At 48.5% G+C, this 22,389-nt stretch overlaps 1 protein-coding gene across 2 annotated transcripts in view; it reads left to right on the plus strand.

Moving 5' to 3' along the window:
• The first annotated feature begins 1,452 nt into the window (after nt 1–1,452).
• The window catches only part of LOC144138028 (fatty acid synthase-like), a 69,503-nt gene continuing 48,566 nt past the window's right edge, over nt 1,453–22,389 (plus strand). The window contains exons 1-9 of one of the 2 annotated variants that reach the window (XM_077670077.1): nt 1,453–1,640; nt 10,339–10,475; nt 11,986–12,318; nt 13,840–14,040; nt 14,453–14,575; nt 14,834–15,067; nt 16,404–16,705; nt 17,362–17,751; nt 19,057–19,246. In XM_077670077.1, the coding sequence (XP_077526203.1) occupies nt 1,606–1,640; nt 10,339–10,475; nt 11,986–12,318; nt 13,840–14,040; nt 14,453–14,575; nt 14,834–15,067; nt 16,404–16,705; nt 17,362–17,751; nt 19,057–19,246 (1,945 nt within the window). In that variant the 5' untranslated portion in view covers nt 1,453–1,605. Of the gene's footprint in view, nt 1,641–9,268; nt 9,598–10,338; nt 10,476–11,985; nt 12,319–13,839; nt 14,041–14,452; nt 14,576–14,833; nt 15,068–16,403; nt 16,706–17,361; nt 17,752–19,056; nt 19,247–22,389 lie in introns of those variants that run through there. The other variant, XM_077670078.1, reaches the window with a different exon arrangement.

The raw sequence follows: 22,389 nt of genomic DNA on the forward strand, positions 1-22,389 counted from the left end.
TTGGCGACGGCAGCCGCATATCACCACTGTCACCTCCGTATCTGTCAGACGCAAGTGAATTCTATCGTCGCCTCGTTGAGACCCTATACTGGCCCAGTGAGATGTTGGTTTCGTTTTGCAGCGCGGACAACGAATGCGGCTTTGCTTCGAATATATACGTCGCAAAAGAACATGTTTCGGGGATGTGATTGCCCAATACCTGGCAATAACTTAAGCGTTTTATAGGAATATAAGCCACGTGAAAATGTTAAGGTATTCCAAGGCTGTGGTTCCTTAAATATGTGCACACTCCCTCCTTTAGCAAGGACCAAGGCAAGTTAATGAGACCACGGAAAAACAAATGTTCTTCAAAGTCCGGAAGGAGCAGAACAGCTCGTACGGGAATAAAAAAACACCCTGCAGCTTCGGAAATGCTACAAAGGTTTGTCGAAACTTAAGCAAGGTAGGGCTGATTATACTCACTAGATGCGAAATGCACTAATATTTCGCCGCATTTGGGGCGGGGAGAGGGGAGGGGGACGTTTAACTATCGTTGTGCACAAGTGCACAGCGAAATTAAGGAAATGAACGTTTAGTAATCACACACAAGCTGCGCGTTCCGTTTCCTTTCGTTTTTTCCACTTCAACGCACAGCTTATCACTCGGTGGACGCATCTTCCGAATACAGGGCAGGGAGTTGACGATGATAAAAGGTGCCGCTGGAAGATTGTGGTATTAATTGATAAGGCCATCTGATTTAGGTTTGTACTAGTTTCTACAGGCTCCCTGTGTTGTATGGTAATGTTTCGAAGGCGCGTTTAGTCACGAACGCGGCTTGCTTTAAAAGGCCGTCGCCGCGTTGGTCGCTCAGGATATCTGTAGCAGATGATGAATGTTTGCGAGCGCTAACCTCAGGACAAGACGACCAAGCGTTAAATTGTTTGTCTGGTGCAGAACCCCAGGTATACTTTTGTATTATTTACTGTACTTTTTAGTAGAACGCTCATGAAATTTATGCCACATTAGCTCTCTAAGGTAGTGATCAATACCCGAGGTATTGTCACGTAGCCAAGGACGAAGCAGTTGTTTGGAAAAGAAACAAGTTTATTGGAGCGAACTTGTGCTCCCCTAACAACTGAAAAGAATACAGAGGCGGCGAAGCAGTGGTCAACAAAGTGACGTACGTGCGTCGGCGAGCGTCGCAGAATCGAATGCCCCGGCGTCTGCTCTGCAGGCTTTTTATCTTTCGGCGCGCGTGGTTCTGGAACCGTCGATTCGCATCGAGAACATTGTAGATGCAAGAAGATTATTCCGGGATGTTCTCGTTAGATCGGAATGCTCTCCCTATCTGAACAGATAACACATGCGGCACAGAAAAAAAGAATGGAACACGCGCTTCCCTTGGCACGGAGATAACACAGACCGGCGCAGCCGGGCGGTAAAAGCAAAACACAAATAAACAAACCCAATGCATGGTTCGCGGCATTACCCCCCCCCCTCTAAGAGTGCATCGACCCGATGCTAACATAAGAGACAGTCCGAAAATGAAAATAAAAGTTCGTCATCGTTCGTAGAAAGGTTTTAAGCGAACCACGTGGACGACTTCGGGCCGCGTACGTCGTCGTGATGTGCCGGAGTCACCATCGGGGATCACTTCGTAGGTAAGTTGGCCAACACGTCGCAGAATCTGGTAGGGTCCGAAATACCGTCGCAGAAGTTTCTCGCTCAGTCCGCGTCGTCGGATGGGAGTCCAAACCCACACACGATCCCCTGGTTGGTACTCGGCGTCTCGGCGTCGGAGGTTGTAGCGGCCGGCATCCACCAGCTGCTGGTCCCTTATACGAACTCGAGCGAGCTGGCGGGCCTCCTCCGCACGTTGAAGGTATCCTTGGACGTCGGCGTTGAGGTCGTCGTCTTCTACATGCGGAAGCATGGCGTCGAGCACCGTAGTCGGGCGTCTTCCGTAGACAAGCTCGAACGGTGTCATCTGCGTAGTTTCCTGCGTCGCTGTATTGTACGCAAACGTGACATACGGGAGGACTTCGTCCCAAGTCTTATGTTCAACGTCGACGTACATGGACAGCATATCCGCAATTGTCTTGTTCAGACGTTCTGTTAGTCCGTTCGTTTGGGGGTGGTACGCCGTCGTTCTTCGGTGATCCGTGTTGCTGTAGCGTAAGATTCCTTGCATCAGCTCCGCGGTAAAGGCCGTTCCGCGGTCCGTGATTAGGACTTCAGGGGCTCCATGTCGCAGCACAACTTGGTTTATAAAGAACTTGGCGACTTCTTGTGCAGTCCCCCGCGGAAGAGCGGCGGTCTCTGCGTAGCGCGTCATGTAGTCTGTCGCTACGACAATCCACTTGTTCTCCGATCGTGACGTCGGGAACGGGCCTAGAAGGTCCATTCCAATTTGTTGAAAGGGCCTGCGCGGGACGGCGATCGGTTGTAGAAGTCCGGCGCGTCTTGTCGGCGGCGTTTTTCGTCGCTGGCAGTCCCGGCAACTCCGAACGTAGTGGGTGACGTCGGATGTAAGGCGGGGCCAGAAGTACTTCGCCTTAATTTTTGCAATAGTGCGAGCTGTGCCGAGATGTCCGGAAGACGGGTCGTCGTGGGACGCTTCCAAAATTTCGTCACGAAGGTCTGCGGGGATGACAAGTAGATAATTCGTTCTTGTTCCGGGGCTGAAATTCTTCTTCACGAGGACGGAGTTTCTGAGGCTGAATGCTGGTAAGTTACGCATGAACGCTCTAGGCACTGCGACGTTTCGTCCTTCGAGGTAGTCGATCATTACTCGCAAGTCGGGGTCGGCACGCTGCTGGGCGGCTAGGTCGCTCTCCGTAACAACCCCGAAGAACGCACTGTCTTCATCGGAGTCTTGTGGTGGTGGGTCGACAGGGGCGCGGGACAGGCAGTCGGCGTCGGAGTGTTTCCTGCCGGATTTGTAGACGATTGTAATGTCGAACTCTTGCAGGCGCAAACTCCACCGCCCAAGACGGCCAGAGGGGTCCTTCAAATTCGCGAGCCAACACAGCGCATGGTGGTCTGTTACAACCTTGAACGGTCTGCCATACACGTATGGGCGAAATTTTGAAATGGCCCATATAATAGCCAGGCACTCTTTTTCGGAGGCAGAGTAGTTTTTCTCCTCCTTCGACAGACCACGGCTGGCATAGGCGATTACGTTTTCGCACCCGCTTTGTTTTTGGACAAGGACGGCACCCAAGCCTATATCACTGGCGTCCGTGTGTATTTCCGTTTCGGCGTTGTCGTCGAAATGAGCGAGCACGGGCGGGCTTTGCAGGTGTTTTTGCAGCTCGCAGAATGCCTTTTCTTGGTCGTCTTCCCAGCTGAAAGCGGTGCTATCTTTCGTCAAGCGCGTGAGCGGCTCTGCACTGCGTGCGAAGTTTGCGACGAAGCGCCGGTAGTATGCGCACAGTCCAAGAAATCTGCGCACGCCCTTCTTATCTTTCGGCCTTGGGAAGTTCGCTATGGCTGAAGTTTTCGCCGGGTCAGGAAGGACTCCCGCGGCGTTGACGACATGGCCCAAAAACTTCAGTTCCTCGTACGCGAAGCGGCACTTTTCAGGCTTCAGCGTTAATCCCGACGTACGGATGGCCTCGAGTACTGACTGCAACCTTGCGAGGTGTTCGTCGAAAGTCCGGGAGAATACCACAATGTCGTCGAGGTATACGAGGCAGGTGTGCCACTTCAGGCCAGCTAGCACAGTGTCCATGACTCTTTGGAACGTTGCTGGTGCCGTGCATAGCCCAAACGGCATTACCTTGAACTCGTATAGGCCGTCCGGGGTTATGAATGCAGTCTTCTCTCGATCTCTCTCGTCCACTTCAATTTGCCAGTAGCCGGTCTTCAGGTCCATCGATGAGAAGTACCTCGCATGGCAGAGGTGGTCGAGGGCGTCGTCGATTCGTGGCAGGGGGTACACGTCCTTTTTGGTGATCTTGTTCAATCCCCGGTAGTCAACGCAGAACCTCAGTGTGCCGTCTTTTTTCTTCACGAGTACGACCGGCGCAGCCCACGGACTTTTCGATGGCTGTATAATGTCGTCGTTGAGCATGTCGTCGACTTGAGTCCGGATGGCTTCGCGCTCGTGGGAAGAGACGCGGTACGGTGACTGTCGGGTACGTCGGGCTCCATCCTCGGTTATTATCCGGTGCTTCGCCAGAGGTGTTTGACGTAACTTTGAGTTCGACGAAAAACACTCGCTGTAGCGACGCAGCAAAGCCAATAACTTGTTCCTTTCTTCTTGCGGTAGCGCCGGATTCACGTCGAAGGGTTGCGGAAGATTGAAGGTATCGTCGGGTGCGCGTTCAAAGTCGGCGACTGCTATCACGTCACTTGCTTGTTGCGTTTCTTCGACGAACGCAATTGCAGCGCCCTTGTTTAAATGCTGGTACTCCTCGGTGAAATTGGTGACCAAAACGTGGGATTTGCGCTGCTTAAACCGCGCAATGCCTCTTGCGACAGACACACCGCGGTCAAGAAGCAACCTTCGGTCACTCTCCACGATAGCGTCGACGTCGGGAGCAGCACCTTCCCAGTAGACGGTGATCATCAAGCTTGCGCGGGGTGGCAGGGTGACGTGATCATCGGCGATCCTTACAGCTGCACGGCGTTCGGGGTTCGATTCCGGCGTCATGGAGTGGTCGGAGGAAAAAGTTATCGACTTCGTCTGGAGATCGATTATTGCGCCGTTGTCTGTCAAAAAGTCCATTCCGAGAATTACGTCGCGGGAGCAGTTGGGCAAAACGACGAACACTGCAGGGTACGTCGTGCCGTCTATGGTGACGCGCGATGTGCACGTTCCACTTGGCGTCACGATGTGGCCTCCTGCTGTGCGTATGTGCGGACCGTCCCATCTGGTCATAACTTTCTTCAGCTTAGACGCAAATGGTCCGCTCATTACGGAGTAGTCGGCTCCCGTGTCTACGAGGGCGACTACATCAAAACCGTCGATGGACACCTTGACGTCGGATGCCGCCTTCCTCGAGTTCCGGGTGCGTCGGGGCGTCGCATCTCGGCTTGTGCGTGTTGACGGTCGGGCACTGTGCGTCGTCGTTGTCCACGTCTTCTCAGCGGACGTCTCGGTCAGGTCGGGTAAGCGTCGCGGCGTATAGCTGTCGTCGTGTTCGGGAGTCTCATCAGGGTTAGGTCGGGTCGTCGGGATGAGGGCATGTCGTGAATCACTCTCTTCGGCGCGTCCTTGCGTCGTTGGAGGGTTTCCGGTTTTTCGCCGTAGAGCAACTTCACCTCCAGAAGTTGCTGCTTTTAGTTTCCCCCGCGTGGGCTGGGGGACCTTCCACGGGCGAAGTCAGCGTTGCTACGGCGGTTCGGCGATTGGTATGGGTAGGGCGACGGCGAACGGTTGAAACGCGCTGGGCCACGGCTGGTTTCAGATAGATACTCGTCGATCTCCCGTGGTCGTTGGCCAGGGAGAGGGCGAGGTGCGTCGACGGAGAAACCACGCAGTCCGAGTCTCTTGTATGGGCAGCGACGGTAAATGTGGTCGGCCTCTCCGCAGTGGTAGCACAGAGGACGGTTATCGGGAGTTCGCCATACGTCCGTCTTCCTCGGCGTCTGGTTTCGGGCTACCGGGGGTCGGGCGGGTGACAGTGGGCGGCGGTACGGCGGGGCCTCTTGACGGCGTGTTGGAGCAGGGCGGGGTCGACGAACAGCCGCGGAGTATGTCATAGCTTGTGGCTCTCGGGGTACCTCGGATGGCGTAGAAGTTCCCAACGCTTGTTGCACTTCTTCTCTAATCACGTCGGTGAGGGAAGCGACTTGGGGCTGCGGCGGCGTTGGGAGAAGTTTCCGCAGCTCCTCTCTCACTATTGCGCGGATAGTCTCGCGTAGGCTGTCGGCCGGGATCCGCGTGCAGCCAAAGTCGTTCTCATTGGCCGCGCCAACAAAGTTGCGGTCATACTGCTTAGCACGCATTTCGAGAGCTTTTTCAATGGTGCTGGCTTCGGTCACGAATTCGGCGACGGTTTTGGGCGGATTTCGGACAAGTCCAGCAAACAGTTCCTCCTTCACTCCGCGCATTAAGAAGCGCAACTTCTTTTCTTCCGTCATTTCGGGGTCCGCGCGGCGAAATAGCTGCTTCATCTCCTCAACGAAGATCACGACACCTTCGTTGGGGTGTTGCGTGCGTGTTTCCAACAAAAGGGCGGCTCTTTCTTTCCGCACGACGGTAGTGAAGGTCTTAGTGAACTCGCTTTTGAACTGAGCCCAGTTTGTCAAGGAGCTCTCGTGGTTCTCGAACCAAGTGCGAGCCGAATCTTCCAAGTAAAAGAAAACGTGCCGGAACGTTTCTGCGTCGTCCCACCTGTTGAATTTCCGGACGCGCTCCAGTTTCTCCAACCATTCTTCTGGGTCTTCTGCGGGGGCTCCTCGGAATGATGGCGGTTCCCGTGGCTGCTGCAGAACGACAGGAGGATTGGCTTGGTTGAGCATGGTGCTGGTTGCGACGTTTTTCTTCTTCGTCTTCTCCGGTAGTAGACCGAACTCGGGTGGTAAATCTTGCACGCGGAGGCTGGCTCTTGTTGGACTAGCTTGGCGGCTTCCAGAGGTTGTAGTGGGCATGAAGGGTGCGTACCCCGCACCTCCACCAGATGTCACGTAGCCAAGGACGAAGCAGTTGTTTGGAAAAGAAACAAGTTTATTGGAGCGAACTTGTGCTCCCCTAACAACTGAAAAGAATACAGAGGCGGCGAAGCAGTGGTCAACAAAGTGACGTACGTGCGTCGGCGAGCGTCGCAGAATCGAATGCCCCGGCGTCTGCTCTGCAGGCTTTTTATCTTTCGGCGCGCGTGGTTCTGGAACCGTCGATTCGCATCGAGAACATTGTAGATGCAAGAAGATTATTCCGGGATGTTCTCGTTAGATCGGAATGCTCTCCCTATCTGAACAGATAACACATGCGGCACAGAAAAAAAGAATGGAACACGCGCTTCCCTTGGCACGGAGATAACACAGACCGGCGCAGCCGGGCGGTAAAAGCAAAACACAAATAAACAAATCCAATGCATGGTTCGCGGCAGTATTATATTAGCAATCGTAGCTGGCGTGCTGTCAGGTATTAGTGCTCCGCTGGGATATATAAGCGCAGGAAACTGATTTACATCATGGTGTATAGGCATCGAATGACCACCTGAGGAAATGCTGCTTACAGAGACACCGTTAGTGAATTTCTGGGCAGTGAAATTATAATCAGCCATGCATAATCCGGCTTCATTGGTCTGTAACACACACGTGGCGCTCTACAGTCGGAATGTTCTCGTAAATACACCACATTTGCGAACAGAGCGATTGCTCCACATTGATACGTGTTTCGAATGCATGCGAACGGTACATCTAAGTCGTGAACGTGTCGCAAAAGCAGCGGCGACAGTGGGGAGCGGGACGGCGACTCCCGCGGCTGGTTTGGAAACAGGGTGCAAGGGGGATTTCAGTGGCGCCCCTACAGGCAGCGCTCGAGGCGTGTAGGGTCTCTTGCCGGAAGTCCATGGGGCAGTGACTGTAGATCTATAGTGGTACTCGGCAATACATATGTAGACGGCTTGCTGCGCTACAGCCTGCCTGTCCTGCAACGGCTGTCGCCCACATGTAAAAAGCAGCTCAATACGGTCACGAATAACTGCTGGCGTACCTGTCTTTGTTTCCCCAAGGGTTCGTCGTGTGTTGGCACTATCGCAGAGGCTGGTTCCTTGCCTAAAGATATTCTTAGAATGCAGGAAACATTTCGAATATTCTTGAGGTTCACGGTGCTCGCAAAATCTAAATTCTTGGCAGGTATGGTACAATGCAACAAAAAGTCGAAAATTCAAGCTTCGCAGAAACTATGAATACTATAAACATCTCTATACCTGACCAGCGACGACAAATCATGCCACCTGATTTCCCGCCTTGGACTCTATCACCCCTATGCATAAAAGTTAACATACCTGGACTCACATAAAAAACGTTATGCCCCAAATTTGCCCACTTCAATTAACACTTGCCCATATAAGTACCCAATACTCTCATGTGACCCACATTTTCACTGGTCATCCACGCCTTACCTCAGTTCTTTTGGACTCTTCATTTCATCAACCAGCCAAGCACTGTCATACCGTCTTTAGCGCCCAATGTCACCAACATCTGCTGAGCTTCTTGCTATTAAACAAGCACTTCGCTACATTCTCCGCCAGCAGCCAACACAGTGGGTTATCTCTACAGATTCGAAGACAGCGCTACAAACTCTTCGATGTGCCAGCTCCTTAACAATTCGCGCACATATACCCCGTGATGTCTCATACCTAAATCATCTAGCCGGCTTTGCCGGGCACCGCGTGATACTGCAGGGGACCCCTAGACACTGCGGCATCATAGTCAACGAAAAAGCAGATGAGGCTGCCAAGAGAGGATTACGAATGTGGAACGTCAAGAACATTTTATTCACAAAGCACGGTGCCTTGGCATCAGCAAAGGAGCTTGTTTTTAGGGAAAGAAGCACCTTCTGGTCTCTCCAGGAAAACCAGCACCCATTTCTGCATCACCTCGATCCTACTTTGGCACTGAGGCTACCGGAGCGACTTCCACGTCGGCTAGAGATTTTGTTCCATCGATTACGTCTGCACGTAGCTCTCATAAATACCTACCGGTATCGCCTTGGCGTATCCTCGAACCCCTATTGCGACAACTGCGGTTCACCGGAAACAGTCTAGCATATTTTACTAGAGTGCCCTACATACAGTGGAGCAAGAAACAACCTCCCACAGTAGGTCGAATGCCTCAACCACAGTTTCATAACTTTAAAAGCACTTCTGGAACCACAACCATCGTCCTCGTTTCAGCGTAAAGTGCTATTCGGATTATTTGAATACCTCCATGACATCGGTGTCGCTGAGATGATATAAGACCTGAACATTCTTGCACTCTGCAACCGTCTTTAGACTTTTCACATGTCGCACTGACGGTCCCCAACACACACGCTACCTTCTTTTCTTACTTCTTCTATTTCCTTCTTCTTTCTATCCCACCCGCCTTACTTCCTATTGCAACTTTATTCCCTCCGGCCATCCCCGCAGAGTAGCATGTAGGCGTTAGCATGCCGGCAGGCCTCTCTGCTTTCCTCTAATAAAGTACTTTCTCTCTCTCTCTTTCGAACATTTTCCTGCCATTCCTGCCTTGTACATGAGCGTAGGTGTGTCTGCACTTCCTTCGCTCTGCCATGTTTTTCGGTCTGCCTGTTTTTTTTTTGTTTTTTTCTGGTGGGAATTCCCCCGCATGTGCGCACTTAAATTTTTATTGATTTTTACCCAGCACTTTTGGACTGTAGCCAACCTTTTAAGGCAATTCTCCACGACACGTTGGCACCACTCGCTGTTTTATCTATTTTACTCTTATTCTTTCACCGTTTCCTGCGCTCTCTATATGCTGATATGTGTGCGTTTGGGTACACAGCTGCGCCCCTCTCACTACTCGTGTATACCAACCAATCCCTTTCCTGCCTTACTTAAAACTCTTTCCTGGCATTTCACCAAGCCCCTGACTGTTGTCTGTCATATAAGGAAGTGCTGATTTTCATTGCACTTCCCTCGGAAGGTCTCTACGAGGGTGGTACGTGAGTAAACTGTGATGTTTTCTCACATGCGGCGGGCTTCTTTCTCATCCTGTATTTGTTTTCTGCGTATTTATAGTTTTTTATTTGCCTTTATAGACTACAATACTACAGAGTATCTTGAGTCCAGGCAGGCATTAGCATGTAGAATGTAAAAACGTGGCATTAGAGACACCCACTTTAGCGTACCCATTAGAGCAGAAAAAGGAACCAGAAAACGCAGATTTCAATATTGCCAGAAACGTTTCAACGACAGGCTGTCAAAAGCACGATTTGGTAACTGATTCTAGGCGTCCAAGTTTGCCGGAATAAAAGGAATACATGAGTGTAATAATAAATAAACCATATTGCTCGAGCTGCTCAAGGTGCCTCAATTTAGCTTCCTAAATAACGCCTCCCTGGGAAGGATGCCGGTCATTTCAGTGATTCGGTCTTTCCTGCTGGGACTTGCTTTCCTGGCTTCATGCTATTAGTTGTAATCGTAGCCGCGCATTTTTTCCCTAAATTCAGCCAGTTCTGCCAGTTATCTGAAATATAGCGCGTCAGTTATGCAATCAACTAATAAGCAACTTGGTAAACAACTTGCATAGCAGAACAGGCTGTTTTGTCTGTAATTATTAAACTGTTTCAAACCACCCGTCTTGTATATTTCGGCAATACAAAATTTGGTATATGTAATCGTAGGCGACTTTATCGTTTGGTTAAACCATTTAAAACTGTGACTGTATATTTCTTTACAGGAGGATGTCTGATGACGATATTGTCATCAGTGGATTTTCAGCTCGCTTTCCTCAAACCGACAGCCTAAATGAGTTCGGAGAAAAACTCTACAGGGGCGACGACTTCATCACAGATGACGATACCCGATGGCCTCGAGGTGAGAGACTGAACGCAGAAAGTTCAGCACTGATGCATGTATCAACTGTATCCTGTAGGCAGCAGCACAGGAAACAGTATATTTTAAGAAAATGAAACACTTCACGTCAATGCGGACAAATACCTTGCACGTGGGTAAACAAAGCAAATGGATTTCATTACAAGGCTCCACGGTCCAGAAAATATTTTACTTTCGTAAATATACTCTTGCCTTATCGTTGAAATAAATTTCATACAAGACATTGTATCTCCTGCGTCAGAGTCAAGCGAGCTAGCCATCACGGAGGGATAAAAGACCTAGACAAAATTAAAGTGACCGATTGCAGAAATTGATTTACGGTGCAATGCGCCCCATGTCATTGTCGACGTGTAATGCTTGTGGTACTATTGGAAGATTTTGTTCCGTTCCAAACTAAGTTGCCTTATGTGAGTTACAATTTATGCTGACTATCATTGCATTGAAATAAGTAGCCTGTAGTTAGCATTACAGGTTCTCGCCTGGAATGCCTGTTGACAACCAATTGCTGCGTCATATAGGGTTAACTCACGAGCTCATCTGAGTCTGTTTTCATCATTGCAAATTCTGAGGATTCATTGGCACCTTTCTTCAGGCTGGCTGACCTGTACGCTTGAAAGTCTTCAATGGCTTGTATTCGTGCCGTAGAACCACCGCAAGACAATGTAAAATTATGCAATGTAAAATCCAAGGGAGTATGTTTTGTCTGAAAGTATTTTTTGGAAAAAATTACAGAATGGTGCAGAAATAACAGTTAAAGTAACAGCGGCGACGTTTGTCAGTCAGGAGATGCTACTTCAATTTTTCTATGTCGTGTGTCCGCTAAGAACCAATGTAAGAAACCAAATTGGAAGAATAAAAGGCTACCAGTAGACCAATCCTACCAGTAATAGTGTGAAAACAACTCTGGGAGGAACCAAAAATTCGGTAAAGCAATAAAAAATAAGAACTTTTCACCCTATTTTGATTGATTGATTGATTAATTATAGGGTTTAACGCGCCGACGCAACGCAGGCGATGAGGCACGCCGTAGTGGAGGGCTCCGGATTAATTTTGACCACCTGGGGATCTTTAACGTGCGCCGAAATCTCGTACACATCGCCCTAACTTTGGCGTGTCCCTAAGATATTAGGTGACAAATAGTAAGTACAAAATCCCCGCATCCCACAGGCAAAAAACGTTTGTTATAACAAACTAATGACACCTCTTGCCCGATATACGTTTCTACTTTCTTGTAGTCATAATGCGGCGTAGCCCCTTTTGAACCTTTAGATGCGAGTTTTCCGCATTCAGTGTAGGTAATATGTTGTAGGTAATGTGTTGTAATGTGTTGACTTTGAAAGGCGCCTAGTGAAAAAATGTGCCTCCAATAAACACAATGCACTTAAGTTAGTGCTGGAGTTTTGCTAAATCGACTGCAATCTCTACTATATATATGCAATCGCATACTCATACAATGTCACCTGGCAAAGCATTGTGGCATGGACCTTCGCAGGTGGTTTTATGGCCATCCCGAAGCGCGTCGGCAAAATCCGTGACCTGCGCAAGTTCGACGCCCAATTCTTCGGGGTGCTTCCAAGGCAGGCAGAAGTCATGGACCCTCAGCTGAGGCTGTTGCTGGAGACATCATACGAGGCCATCATCGATGCGGGGTATGACCCAGCGGCCCTACGAGGAAGGAAGATAGGCGTCTTCGTCGGCTGCAGTATCTCCGAGACTGGATGCGCCATGCTCGAGTCGGCACCAGATGACGCTCGTGGTTATGCCATGCTCGGCAGCTGCCTCTCAATGTTGTCCAACCGCATCTCCTACTCCTTCGACTTCCATGGTATGCGGCGCTCACTTGACATGCTCCCTAATGTTGTTTAATTTGCGAATGCGCCCTATGGGATAAACTAAATAACACTGATTTGTTCGTAATCCACGATTTTGTTAACAAATGACCGGCACTGGGGACTTTGCTTTAAAAAACAAAGGTCGGGTGGCAATCCCGAATGATACCCGAGGATTTCTCGCGCGCTTAACTCATGCTGACTGTACACCCAGACAAGATATCTTCCCCAGAGGTGGCCTAAATCACCTCTGTGGCAGGGACTATACAAGAAGGACTTTTTAAATGCATAGCATTTTAGTAACTCACAATGTCACGCGGCGTTGGCGTGCCTTGTCGTAGTCCGCAGGCGCCCCTTGTCGTAGTCCGCAGCCAGGCCACTACACTATAAAAGAAATAACAGTTTCCGGCGCTCGGTTTCGAACCCATGACGCCGCGGGCGTTTCGAAACGCAAGGTACCCGGCGCACTACCGACTGAGCCACGAAACCGACACAGATTTCGATGCACCGAACGCACCTTATATCCTTCACTCATTTCTGGTTTGTTTCGAAAGCGCCACAAGTTGTCCCGCGCCTCCGAAAGATGGCAACACGGGTCCCGCGATCGAGAAATACGACTTGCCGGCACACCCCCTCGAAAATGCTGTGCATTTGATCATGCCCCTCGCGAGGGGGGTGTCTTTGACGTGCGCTCCTTTGCCGAGCGACCGATTCGTCGTCGGTTTTCGAAATTCACCTGAATGACTTGGCAGTAGCAGTAACGATTACATTTGTTGTGTACACTTTTGGGTCTGCAACTTTCCGCGTGTCTTGTGAGCTAGTCGCAAATATGCTGTATAGGTGGGTTTTGTGTAATTGGAAATACAGGTTATTTGTTTTAAACATCTACCAGAAGAAGCGCAGTTATGCAGCTTTGAGCTCCGCATCGCTGAAACATTATCGGCAGTTTTATATATTCGGAGTTTTAGAGCATTTTCGCTTATTTTACGGCGCAGAACGCGTTTGTGTCTCGCCAATTCACGGTTCATAGACCGCACGCGGTTGACGTACAGAAATGGCGCACTTGTTTGTGTTACCGCACAAATAGGCCCTACGCCGTTAAAATATTCACGCCTATTATTCGCGTATTCACCGTAAAGTTCAGAAGAGATCGGCTTTGTCGACCGGCCGTTTGGAGGTGAAGTTTCCGTGGCCCCCTGGGTACCTTGTGGGGTGATCGCGTGCTGAACGTAAGCAAGAACATGTTCGCAACAGGTGGTCGATAATCGTCTGAGGAGAAAAAGTTCAAAATGAACATGTGTCCGGAGGAACCTGTACCACTTACGAGGTTTCCTTCCTAGCTTAACCCGGAGTCGTTTTGGGTGGCCTAAAAATAGGCAGTGTAGCTCACAAAGCATCTTTTCAATTTACTTAGTGTGGCGGAACTGCTTGGTTTTTCTTTATATGCAAATGTCTCCTTCTTGATTTACTAACAAGTTTGAGCGCTAGTTATTCCATTTCGATGGCTCCAAACGCAGGGCCGAGCGAGACAGTCGACACAGCCTGCTCATCTACGATGACTGCGCTAAACCACGCTGTGCTGGCGATTCGTGCTGGGCGATGCGAGGCGGCCATTGTGGGAGGAAGCAACTTGATTCTTAACCCTGCCACTTCAGCTGCGCTCTGTCGTTTGACCATGCTTTCAAAAGAGGGCAAGTGCAAGGTCTTCGATGCTGATGGTGAGTACTAAAGTAACTGTCAATTTCCTGCTCGACACACCTCCTAAAGGCAAGTAATAGGAAAAGTGGTAACACGTCAAATGTATAACTAAGTGTCCAGAGAAAGAAACATGTTATATATTTCAGGAACCTGGTGTCTTCTACCTTTCCAGAGTGTTTTTGCCGAGTTCCGCATTGGCACTCGTACATTTATAAGAAACAACCGTAGGTACGGAGGCAATGTGGTGAAACTGCTTGGGCTGACAGAGATCGCGCATTTGATTTGAGAACACGGCGGCTGTGTTTAGTTTGCAACACGCACGTGATGTCGCGGGTTTTTAAATTTTCGTGTGCTCGATAGAAAACGTGACATCAAACGAAAAGGTTCAGTTTTTAAAATTTATTCTGTTTCACATCAACTCTCTTAATACAGCCGATGGCTACGTGAGAAGCGACACCGTCGGTGCCATCTTTCTTCAAGTTGCATCCAAGGCCCGTCGAGTGTACAGCAAGTTGGTTCACATAAGTGCTAATTCGGACGGCTACAAAACCGAAGGTGACTTTCTTCTTCTTTGCTGTTGTCTTTTTTTACAATATCACGCTTACGGTTGCAATTGAATGGAACACAACTTCTGGCTAAACAAAATGCCAAGTGTGCGTCAGGCGATCACGAAGCAGATCAAACCTTCAGCTTGATTACTTCTCATTTGAGTGATCATTCTCTCATATTTCTATACATTACAAGTGTTCACTGCAGCACCATAACAGGAAACAATCCCCGCTTCTCACGGCTGCTTTCTTTGCATCTTTCCAGGAATCACTTCCCCGTCAGGGAAAATGCAGGAGAAGCTTTTTCGCGACGTCTACGCTGAAGCCAAAGTGAAACCCCAGGAAGTGTGCTACGTCGAGGTTCACGGGACAGGAACTAAAGTGGGCGACCCGGAAGAGGTTGGCGCCATCAGCAACTTCTTTTGCCGATCGCCGCGTGAAAGCCCGCTTATGATCGGCTCCGTGAAGAGCAACGTGGGCCATGCTGAAGCTGCTTCCGGTAAGAGATATTGTCTTATGTAAAGTGACTCCTCTGAACGACCTCTCTTGGTTGTAACCATGGGATGTCGCACCACACGAGAAATGCAGCCCGGCTTGCTCTTTTGAATAGCACACTACACGTATAATGTCGTCGAATCGGCATTACATTGGCCTAATGTAATGATTGTTTTTATTGTAATGTAATCACTTGTTGTTTTGAAAAGAACCCTACGTGTATAATGTATTGTAATCAGCATTACATCGACATAATGTAATCGGCATTATTTCCGTAGACTATGGTTATGCGTCACGTTTTACCTGAGTACGAAATGAAGGGCGATAGTGAGAACCTGCAATAGATCTTAGAGGCTAGAGTATGTTTGTACGTCATTGCGTAATTGTTTCCTAAGAGCCCTAACAACACATTCCATTGCAGAGGGGTAAAGTCAGGATTTGTGCGTATGTACTGGCAACTGTGAGGTTATCTGTTTGTGTACAGCTTGCGTGAGTGCAACAACAACCTGAAGCAGCGCTCCATCTCTACCATTTTTTTGAAATGGTAATTAACCGCCAACATTTTTGTAATACGATGCTAAGGATACACCCGCACCCTGTAAAACCAAGCAACGTTTGTTTATCCCACAGCTTCTATGATACTGTATTTGTGTCCCTTTTCTTGTGCCAGAATCACGTTGGGGTACTTGTCCAAGAATGGTTGAGACGAAGAGGGGCGATCATCCGAACAGGCTAGCATTTGTCTCCAACTACGATTTAGATTAGATATCAGACCCGCAGTTGCTGGTAGCAGCATTTTAGAGCTTTTGTGGCTCTATTCACGCCAATGAAAGCTTTGAAGTGCAGCGCTCATCTGTGCAGTGTTCATGAGCATATTTCCGACGTCGCCTAAAAGACCGCATGACGAGAAGTAAGAGGAAGGAATGTCATAAACTTTGTTGAATTTCTACTGCGCTTGCTGAATTGAGTTTCTGTTCATCTTGATCAAGCAAAATCCCAAGCGACGCTGTTTTGTCATTACTAAATAGGAACGCGATATTTGTTGGAATTTCCAAACGCCTATGCGTCCTTTAAGCAAGACAGTGTAAATGTCAAGCAAAAACTTATCGATTGCCTACGGTATATGGCCATTGCAAAATTGTGACCCATAAATATTCCAAACCAACCGTTAACTCGTATACACTCACGAATGTGCACTGTTTGAATACTGTCCCGAATACAAAAGCACATTTGAGCCATATTTTCATGCTACCATGCTTCAACCTTAATATTATGCTACACGCTTTTAACTTTTTTCAAGCAATGACTTGCGGTAAACCATTGTTTTTGTTTCAATTCAGGCATCTGCTCAATAGCAAAGGTGATTCTTGCGCTGGAAACCGGAACCATTGCCGGCAACCTGCACTTCACGAAACCGAACCCAGATATTCCGTCGCTACTTGATGGTACCATCGAGGTCGTGGACCACCACAAGTCGTTAGCAGGCGCAATGGTCGGAATCAACTCATTCGGTTTTGGAGGCGCTAACGTTCACGCCATCCTACAAGCCAAGTTGGGGCCACATGTCAAGAGCCTCCCACGCCTGAAGCCAGACCTTCCCAGGCTTGTACTTATGGCAGGAAGGAATGCAGATGCGTTGGCTGTGAGTATGCACGGGGCCTAACATGTTGCGGAGAAATTGCCTGCATCTCAGTCTGGGTGAAATGTTTTGTTTTTGCCTTCACGCGGTTTGAAAAATACAATCAGACAGACGATTCAAACATACGTAACTTCATTCGCACAACCTTGCGCATTCATTTCATATAGAATAATGTAAATGTCCGCCTATGAAGAGAGATCACTTCAGAATCTGCTCATCCGATAAAGATTTCAATGTTTATCACTGTATGGAACTAAATTTAGAACCGCAAAACACGTGACAGGATATAGTCGATTTATGGTGCCTTCGTTCATGGTCTTAACGTGCACAGCTAAGACGGGATACGGCCTGCCAAAAGACAAACTCGTAAAAATAACTATTTTCGACAAACGTAATTGTGTGACAAGCAGAGAAAGAGGGGTCTTTAATGAAAAATGGTGAGGTCAGCCCTGCTAGTGACAAGGCTTGCTACACCAGATGAAGGATGACTGCAAGGATGAGCGGTGAAGGCTGGACATTCGGGTTGCGACTAATATCCCAGAATGAGCGCTTCACTTTTGTGGCGTGTTATATTCGGTTAGTCAGAGTTTATTGAAGTCCGATATGTTCGTTATAACCGTTCTAGTGATGATTCATGTTATTCCAAATGGCGCTCGCAGAGGACGTTGGAAATATTGGAAGCCGAAGCACCCCACCCAGACTCCACGTACGCCCTTCTAAACGAAGTTGGTCAGCCCAACGTGAAGCAGTTTCCTTTTCGAGGATTTGCCGTGGTACCCACGTCTGGAGATTGCAAGGCCCTTGTCAAAGGGAATCCTGAAGAGGCTCCGTTGAAGAGGAAGCCACTGTGGTTCATCTTCACTGGCATCGGCTGTCAGTGGAACGGCATGGCCCTGCAGATGATGCAATTCGATGTGTTCGCCCGCTCCATTCACCAGTCTAACGAAGTACTCAAGCAGTTCAACTTTGATTTGATAGGGCTGGTAACTAGTGAAGACAATGACACACAGAGCGTACTGTCTGCGTTCGTGTCTATCTCCGCTGTTCAGGTAAGGCATCTGAGTTGTTATTTGTGGTTTAGATAGATGTGCCGTATTTTAGCTTGTTCGGGTGATTGAGATTCTAGGTTAACCTACGCCTAAAACATTTTTCCTATGTATCACTGATGAAGTGGGAAGAGAAAGTGCACTTTGCTCTGGCGAAGCTTAGACGCGAACGTCTGAGCACCCGTATGGTGTGGTTCTTGTTTAGTGCGGGATATCCTGGCCGGTGCTGACATAAAAATGCACCTGCTTAAGATACCCAGTCTACCACACTCACTTAAAATATGGTCTTGTTCTCAAAATCGCTACTTTTTCAGTTTAACCCAGCATACGCGTAGTCGCGTAGTCGCTTAGAGGTAGAACATGAAGTTTCTTCTTACCACGTGCGGGGCATGTCATCTTGTGAACTTGTCCAATTTTTACTACTCAGGCACTTGTAAGAAATTCTTTCTTTCTTTATTTATTGGTCTTTACAAAAGTGGGAGGTGACCAGTCTTATAATAATTTTAATAAGTCCAGCATGCGAAGAATCGGACTTCTGTTCATATAGCGCTAGGCGTAACGTTATTGGTAGGATTGCGCGTTAGGGTAACTTCGAAGCCACGCTAATACAATTTATCAGCGAATGGCAGATTTTGTCAATTTTCCAACTTGCACGTACCTGGACAACGTGCGGTTTGAGAAACGCCTCAGGTATAAAATCTAAGAGACATAGGCCACGCTACATAAAATCGAGTTTATTGTGGTCTTCAACATTTTTCGCATTTGTAGCTTGTAATAATGTCTAAAGCACAATTCTATTGTACTTTGTCCTCGCATTGGCATGCACGGATTTATTAACAATTTAGCTGCATAGACTGACGAAACTTGCTGAAACAGCCTGCTGTGCAATCAACTCCCGCAATCTTTTCGTGCAATCTTCTTGTGCTTAGCATCATCACAGAATCGAGATTACAAAATCAAAAACCCACATTTTTCTGCAGCCGCTGTGTGACGGCCGAGAGCTTGCTAGACCAGCGCCCTGAAAATGCAGACCGCCGTATCCCTAGTTATTCGCACTTACACGGCATGCCATCATTACGCCTCTCCAGTTTCCACTCGTGTTACAGCTAGTATAATCTTAATGAAGACCCTAATTGTTGCTTCTCTTTACAACACCACGTTACACTTAGGTAAGCATGAATGCCGGTTGCAGGATTAAACGCTCTTAAACGTATTGGGCCACATTGCACCAGCCGACATTTCAAGTGTGCTCTGAGAAATAAATCTACGCTCGAAGAACATTTCTGCATTGTTCTCTTTACTGCACAGGTCGCCCTGGTTGATCTGCTTACTGCCGTGGGTGTTCGACCCGACGGCTTCCTGGGTCACTCCTTGGGTGAAATCGGCTGTGGGTACGCCGACGGGGCTCTGAGTGCTGAACAGGCCGTGCTCTGTGCGTACTGGAGGGGACGCTGCCTCGAACTTGGAAATGTGCCCAAGGGAGCCATGGCCGTAGTCGGTAACTTCGCAGGCTTTTTCCCACTTCCGCACTTCGGGTAACTGCAGAAAGCAGAATTCTCGCTATGCTTGAGCCTACGCATGTTTTGGTTTTATTTTGATTGAAATTGAAAACGTCCTAGATACCATAATGAAGTAGCGATTATATTCCACAGATCTCACCTCTTCCCTAAACGCAATGCCTATCTATTAGGAAAAGCGATATGTGAAGCTGCTACAACGTATTATTGCTTACTAAAGTAACATAAACTCAACGTGCACATATACACAAAACGTTATACTACGGCAAATTTGTTAAGACATGCCTGAATGGGAGTTTCCTACCAATTCATATTAAGCTCACCACCCCAATAGCGTATTTCTGAATGCTCGCCCCGTAGCTACAATAGACAACCAAACAGTACGAGTCAGAGGGCGTAACAGTCGTTCGTTGAACGAACTTGAAATCGGTGTAGGCGTGTACAAAACCTTGTTCTTGTATATTTGTTGTGAAAAGCTGTCTCAAGAAAACCATATATATCACACGCGCGATATATATCTATACCGAATCAGAATAGGACATGAGGAGCTACTTGAATGAACACAGGTATTAGGACCAGCAGTCATAGACGCAAAGGAAGCAAGGGGACAATGTGGTCCGTCATATTCTTCGTGAAACAGATATAGATTTTGAAATATTTGAATTATAGGCAGAAAATAGAGATATACACGCTCCCCGGGTGGGCCCCGAACCCACGACTTCTAAAATAGCGGTCTGGTTTAAAAGCAGCTACGCTACCGGGAATGCTGTGCTCCCCTCCATTATCTTGTGTTTTTTACGGCAACCGAAGAAGGGCTGTCTTCGGTTGCCGTAAAAATAGGACAAAAAGGGCATGCGCTTGTCGCACAGCTCTTAATTCGTCGACGCTTTTGTCGGAAGCCTACCTTTCTCAACACAAACTGTAAAATGTCTCGTCTCTGTGCATTCATAAGATCGTAGTCCAAGGGCGACGGAGCTAAATACAAAACACATCTACCAAACGATGCGAGTAAAGGCTCTCGCAAAAATAAATGCAAACAGAAGAGGAGAACCGACAAATCTATCCAAACACAGTCTGCAAAAACCACCATCGTTTGTCCTCTTATAGGTAAAGTGGAAAAAAAAACACCGCCGGTGTAACAAGGCGGACGCAATGCCGCATTTCCCCGAGGGGAAGAATGTGAAAGTGCGAATGCAGGAGTTGAATTAGCGCGGTTCGGTAATGTTCGCGAAAGAGAGATCACACACACACACACACACACACAACTACAAAGAAAGAAAGATGCATTTATTCACAGACACCTATTTGTGTTGTCGTTGTACTTGATTGCTAGAGCGGATCTCAGCTTTGAAATTTCGTGTCAGTACTCCTTTCAGCGGGTGCATTAGCCCTTCTCACGCCCGATTCTTGGCCAATTGCCCTAAGTGGGTATGTGCTAAAGAAATTAGGAACTCTTCTTGGCCAATCGCCCTAAGCGGGTATGTGGTGCGGACGGACGGACGGCGGTGGACGCGTGATTCAGATTACTTGGCCAATCGCCCTAAGTTGGTATGTGCTAAAGAAATTAGGAACTCTTCTTGGCCAATCGCCCTAAGTGGGTATGTGGTGCGGACGGACGGACGGCGGTGGACGCGTGATTCAGGGTCGCTTAAGAAGTGCATTCGCACTTAAAAATGGAAAGAGAAAACCACACCAGAGGGGCGTTCAAATAGTCCCTGTCGTGGCACACAAGTTCCCGTGGTTTCCGTCAATAGCCGCGTGTTTTTGGACTCAACGAGGGAGAGTCGAGTCGACTGGGGGGTCCAGCTTGGATCTACCGCCCCCCCCCCCACCCCCCCACGCGCTGATATGAACTCCGTTCAAAGAACTGAGGCGAGGTTACTATAGGAGTTGCCGGAAAAGGACCTATTCAGCTCCGCATAGCTCGTAGACTCAGCACAACGAGCGAATGAACCCACCTCCGGTCTGCGAGTCGAGCGGACTTACCTCTACGGCTTTCCGACTCGCCCTGCACCATTCTACATGAATGGGTTGAGTCGAGAAAAAACAGAAATCTTGTTTATGTCACGCTCCTAACGGGAACGTGAAATCTACGAGGCGTATTGTATTGATCAAGAATGCGATGAGTGTATCAGCACCCCTTCTGTGGCACTGTCCATTAAGCAAGTGAGGTTCCCGCAGCAAAGATTAACCCGCACACGGGTTGATTATTAAAGGGACACTGAAGTGAATTTGTCAAGCTCCCGATTTTGCTTGCACTGCGTAGACTGGCTCAAATTAGCCCACTTTTCATCGTTTATCCGGTTGACAAATCGGTAATTATTTTACAAAGCGCCAAAGAAGAAAAACTACCATGCGCGGTTTGCGGCGGCCGCACCAACTAAAGCTGTGACATTGGGAGGAGCGGGACCGTGATTGGACGATGCCCAAGGTGAGCAACCAAACAAGTTTCGGTTTCGGTTTCGGTTTTGAAAAACACAACCTGTGCGTTGTTGGATGGGCATTCTCAATAACTCAGTAATCATCGTACCGCGCTTCTGCCATGTTGTCAGCTGTAAAAATGCATAAAGATAAGCCTCCCAGGACGGCTTGGAATCGTAGCATTCACTAGCCGAGGCCTACGCAGTGCATGGACGCCCTCCGCGTGCCCGCAGACGCACAAATGTCATGCGCTTCCCCCCCCCCCCCCTCCCCCTATTTGGAGCTTGCCTCACTCATGCCTGTACCGTAAAATGCCTGTACGCGCGCCAGCCTGCGCGCGTTCTGTGAACTAGTTCGTGGAGCCATGAACGTTGCGGCCCAACCAAAGGTAAACTCAATGTAGAAAACATCGGCAGAAAACGAAAAAGTTAACTTACAAAAAAAAAAGCGCGTACCCGCGGGGACTCGAACTCGTGACTTGCAAAACACTCGGCGGCGACATACCTGCAGCCTTAGACAACTCGGTTACGAGACGGGCTGCGCCCTCCATGGTAATATAAGGTATATATTGTACAACATGTTTACATTTTTATTTAGTTTTGGCATTTCAAGCAGCTTAGGTGACTATTTGTTGTATTGTGCTCGTGCAGTAAGCGTCCCCCGAGTTTTCGCAATAGCTCACGTCTAGCAATTGCATTTCGTA

Source organism: Haemaphysalis longicornis, unplaced genomic scaffold, assembly GCF_048455015.1.
Source record: "Haemaphysalis longicornis isolate Haplotype H1 unplaced genomic scaffold, Haemaphysalis longicornis Haplotype H1 scaffold_5, whole genome shotgun sequence".
NCBI lineage: Eukaryota > Metazoa > Arthropoda > Arachnida > Ixodida > Ixodidae > Haemaphysalis > Haemaphysalis longicornis.